The sequence below is a fragment of the Papaver somniferum genome, chromosome 8, assembly GCF_003573695.1.
Source record: "Papaver somniferum cultivar HN1 chromosome 8, ASM357369v1, whole genome shotgun sequence".
NCBI classification, from domain to species: Eukaryota; Viridiplantae; Streptophyta; class Magnoliopsida; order Ranunculales; family Papaveraceae; genus Papaver; species Papaver somniferum.
Genome location: NC_039365.1, coordinates 127,208,949 through 127,213,715, shown reverse-complemented (window position 1 = coordinate 127,213,715; position 4,767 = coordinate 127,208,949). Strand labels below are relative to the sequence as shown.

Below are 4,767 nucleotides of genomic sequence, written 5' to 3'. Positions count from 1 at the left end.
GATTGATTAATCGACAATGAAAATTTTATGAATCGACGATTAATCAATGAAGACGATGTTGAAAGGAAGAAGGAGAGAAGAAAAAAAAATCTCCCAAAACATGTTTGTGCGGCAGTAGGGTAGGTTTTATTTTTGTGTTTTTGTTAATAGATTAGATTAGGTTATATTTATATTTTGGTAGTTATTATAGTTTAGTTATAATCTTAATTAGGGTTTATGGGAAAATTAATAATGTCTATACTTTAGGACATCACTCATAAATATAGGGTAGATGACCTTATTAAACAATGGTCCCAAAAAAAAGCTGGTCCCCAAAAATTCGCTCATCCCTTATCATTCCACTCGAGATTGTTTTAACTCAGCAACCCCGTGAGTTGACGTTGACTGCCCGAAAATACGCGTCCAACTAGTGGCACAGATTAAGCCCGGGCCCAAAATAGACTGAGACCCAAACTTGTAAATACCAAATTAGTGGAAACCCTAGTTTTTCTAAGAGCTTTATAAAGGATATAAAAGTTCCACCGAGCATAAGTTTTGTTTCTCTAGCAAAGTAAAACCCTAAAGGAGGTCTCTGCGTCTGCTCCCATTTCTCTTGTAAGGTTCATCTTCTTCATCTCTCCCCCTCTCTCTGATTCCTTCGTTCTGAGTTTTCTTCTCTGTTTGCTGTTCGTTCGATTTATGTTCTGTTTATTTTGTTGATTAGGTTAAAAACTTCGAATCTCTGCTACAAAGATGTCTTCAGGAGGAGAGATCGCTTGCACTTACGCCTGCTTGATCCTTCACGACGATGGAATTCCCGTCACTGTAAGTTACACTCTTTTTATCTTTTGTTTTTAGAATATTTTGATGGTGTTTTCTAAGGGTTTTGATAGTGTTGATTTATTTTAATTTTGCTTTGTATTCAAAGTTAGGATTTCCTGTTTGATGTTTGGTTTTTAAGGGTTTTGATAGTGTTGATTTATTTTAATTTATCCATTTTTGTACTTTGTGTTCAAAGTAAGGTTTCCTGTTTGATGTTGGATCTTATATTTACTTGCCTGTTTGTGGCTCACTGATAGAGACTCTTAGGGTTTTTAAACATAGATAAATTCTCTAATGTAAGTGTTATAGTTAACCATGATTTGCTTGCTAAAGTTAACCATAGATAAATTCTCACCTTAACAGTCGTATTTGCTGTTAGATGTCCTTCGCTAGGGTTCTGTTGATCTTTATATTTTCAAGAACTCTGGTTCTTTTACATGATGTGTATGAACATTCACAATGCAAAATTATGTTATGTCTTTAGATGTTCTTCAATGTTGCTATGCTAAGTGTGGGTTTGTGTTGCATACTTTGTTTGTACATGAACGGTTACTATCATATCCTGGTGGATATTCTGCAATCTTGTATCGTACTTGTTTTATCTACCTGAAGACATTGTTACTTTTACCATCACAATGAACCTATGCTTGATTACATTTATTAGGGTTTTGAATTTAGATAGACTTTCATCTATTATGAATTTTGATCATGACATCCATTGAAATTGTTTTGAACAGGCTGAGAAGATTGCTACTTTGGTAAAGAAAGCCAATGTCCAATGTGAGTCATACTGGCCAAGCCTATTTGCTAAGTTGGTTGAGAAGAGAAACATTGAAGACTTGATCACCAACATTGGATCCGGTGGTGGTTGTGGTGCTGTTGCTGTCTCAGCTCCAGCAGGTGGTGGTGCTGCTGCACCAGCTGCACCCGCAGCTGAGGAGAAAAAGGTAGAAGTTCACTGTTTGTGTTTGGGTTACTTGCCTTTTGCAGTATGTGATCTTTTCCTGAATGTGGTTCTTTTCACTTTGCTAGATGTTTAATGTGAACATTTATTTATATACTGCAGGAGGAAGCCAAGGAAGAAAGTGATGATGATATGGGATTCAGCTTATTCGATTAGGATCTACCTTGCAGCCTTAGTTGTCATCTTTTATCTTTTCATGAGGGTTCCCCTGGAAGTGGGGTTAATCTATGGATTCGAGTCTGGATTTTTGAATTAGTTGTATGTTTTAAAGCACTTATGGAAACTAAATAGTAGCTCAGATTTTGTTAATTGGTTCTGTTTCCTTTGATATACAAGCTTTTAGCCGACATTTCCATGAGTTTATAGTTTGTTTAATTACTTGTTCTCCTTTCTCTTGTCTGCTTAATTACTGTCTCAAGTTTTTTGAAACATGATTTAGTGTAAGAACTAAACAAATTCTCCAGTGACCTCACTGACTTTTTCATAAGGCCACTGGAGAACAACTATCCTGTAAGTTGCTGCTCTTGATGAGCAGTTGTGTATGGTTTGAGGGTCTTCTTGATTGTAAGTTGCCATTTATCTGCTAGTTGCTAGTTTTCTTGCTCTCTTTATATAAGCTAGTTTGTTGCCTGAGCTAGTTGCCTAGTGAAATTTTGGTTTTGCCAAGGTTAGTCTGCTAAGCTAGTTGTTAGTTGTCCGCTCTTGTTATACAGGCTAGGTGCCTTGTGAAATTTAGGTTTTGCCGAGGATTTGTGAGGATTTGTCCTAATTAAAAATGTGGTCTGTATTATGCATCAACTCTATTTGTACTAGGCTCAATTTGCTTGCTTAACATGCCGCCTGAGGTTGTTTATAATGCATAGGTTGATTGGACGTTAGTCTTTGTTGTCACGTTAGTCCTGTGGGATAACTATTGTTCAAGATCGTGAAGATGCTAGTAAAGTACAGTTACTGATAACAGGTGGTCTAACATTGGATCTACCTTCTAACATATGTGGATCAGTTACTGTAAAGTTCTTATTTTTTGAAAGTCTTTTTGCTTCATTGAATAGCTAAAAAATTGCCTGTTTTCATTGTAATAGTTATAATATTTTGAAATTTTCCATGGATGTAGAAGTTTGCGGCTTCCATGTTTAGCTCCATTCCTCCTATCGTATTTGCATCGTCTCCTAGAAGGACGTATCCAATTATAAACTTGCATTAATTGATCATACTTTTTAATTTACTTTAGATAATGGTCTATTTCCATCCGATTTAACATTTAACACTTTTGAAATTGAGTAATGTCTACTTTTCCCAAAATTCACTTATATGAAATACCCGCCTTATTTAACTGGTTGAGGTGATGGTGGTGGTGGAACCTTATCGCTAAATCCTAGAGAGGAAGCAGGTGAATGCGATATCAAGATCTTGAATGCGAAGTAACGAACCTGTATGCCATTTAATGATCCTGAATGTTATACAAGTGGTGGCACCACCACTACCAAATGACACCACCGTCAACCAACACTAATGAAAAAATGACACCACCGTCAACCAACACTACTTAAAACTGAAGGAAGAGAGTCATTTCTAGAATCTTCTGAAGATGTTTAACTCATTACTTACATATTTTGACCGGATTTAGAACTCACATGGTCACGGGTTCGTAAGCACATGAAATTTGTGTCCAAACAATTTTCAAGATAGGTCATGCGGACAAATATAAATCAATCTTGTTCTTAGCTCAATAAATATAAATTTAGAACACAAGGGGTATTTGATATCAAGATGCTTGTCATAACCGTTCAAAGAGCAACCTTAAGAAACTCAGAATCACAAGAGAGAATGTATACAAAATAAGATATCGTATGTGCCAAGAAGGAATTGGTTACCTTTCTTGAGCATGTTGTGCGTCCTCCTTTTCATCCTACAGGAGGAGGCACTGTTATGTTATGATAGGATCAGTCAAACGCCCATCATAAACAACAAGATTCTCTAATATACTCTCTTGTTTAGTACCTATTGTGTCTGTAGCACAATTTATATTAGGTGAATTACAAAGGGATACGGAGGTAGAAATATTACCCTGTATTTAGCTTTTTCGTTGTCCTTCTAATGCCTTGTAATTGGTTAATCTGTTTTTTGAGATCAGAAATGCTATGATCAACCCTTGTCTGAAGGTTCGAAATTGTGTGATTATGTATTTCTGAGAGAGATTTCTTCGATACCCTCTTCTGAGTGCGTTTAGGAATACTCGGAACCTTCTTCTCATTATTCTCTTCATGATTTCTTGGAAGAGAGTCGAATTGACTATTGTTTTGCAAGTCAGTCTTTATCCAATTGGGAGCATCGGATCTTGTTTTTATCTTTACAAACTTATCCTTTGATAAATTACAATCGTGAAAAGGCTTTACATGATGTTTATAGGCAAATCCAGGTTTATTATAGCACTGATTCCTTTGCCTAAAGATTGGACGTCGGCAACCCGTAATGTCAAGAGTATTAGTTTTAACATATGCTATAGGTTTGATCACTTCTTATGATGCCCAAATAAGAGCATCGTGAAGTTTTCCATTCCCTATACGAAAACGACATCCCCTTTGAAAAGACGAGGATACCCAAATATACCTCAATCTAAAACTTTTCCGCCTATAAGTCCTTTCTCTGAAAGTGATTGTCTATGAACTGAGTCGAGATAATACAACGAATAGGTTCATACTTCGTGTGACCGTCTATGCATACGAGATCAAGACAGTACGACAACAAGATAACTTGCGTGATTGACTAGGGATACAATATCGAGACAATACAACAACGAAGTATGATTATTTGATAATAGGTTCGGACTTAACCAAACACTATAGGATTGCTATCAAGTAATTAGGAATTAACGTTTGTGTATTTTACTTCTAATTATAATAAAAACAATTATAATTGCGGAGATAGAAAAGTAAAAGACACACCAAGATTTTGTTAACGAGGAAACCGCAAAATGCAGAAAAACCCCGGGACCTTGTCCA

The 4,767-nt window shown here is 36.1% G+C and overlaps 1 protein-coding gene across 2 annotated transcripts; it reads left to right on the top strand.

Moving 5' to 3' along the window:
• Positions 1 to 489: 489 nt before the first annotated feature.
• LOC113302972 (60S acidic ribosomal protein P1-like) lies at positions 490 to 2,143 on the top strand. 2 transcript variants are annotated; one of them, XM_026551951.1, is made up of 4 exons: positions 490 to 594; positions 704 to 804; positions 1,539 to 1,748; positions 1,868 to 2,143. In XM_026551951.1, the coding sequence occupies exons 2-4, from the start codon at positions 733 to 735 to the stop codon at positions 1,919 to 1,921; spliced, it is 336 nt and encodes a 111-aa protein (XP_026407736.1). In that variant the 5' UTR covers positions 490 to 594; positions 704 to 732; the 3' UTR covers positions 1,922 to 2,143. The 2 variants fall into 2 exon arrangements, with proteins under 2 accessions (XP_026407736.1, XP_026407735.1); XM_026551950.1 differs by having other exon boundaries at positions 490 to 599.
• The last annotated feature ends 2,624 nt before the right edge of the window (positions 2,144 to 4,767 follow it).

Excerpts from the sequence above, each read along its gene's own strand:
- LOC113302972 (XM_026551951.1), top strand. The coding sequence starts at position 733 with ATGTCTTCAGGAGGAGAGATCGCTTGCACTTACGCCTGCTTGATCCTT. Across the intron at positions 805-1,538 it reads ACGATGGAATTCCCGTCACT|GCTGAGAAGATTGCTACTTT; the intron begins GTAAGTTACACT and ends TGTTTTGAACAG. Across the intron at positions 1,749-1,867 it reads CCGCAGCTGAGGAGAAAAAG|GAGGAAGCCAAGGAAGAAAG; the intron begins GTAGAAGTTCAC and ends TATATACTGCAG.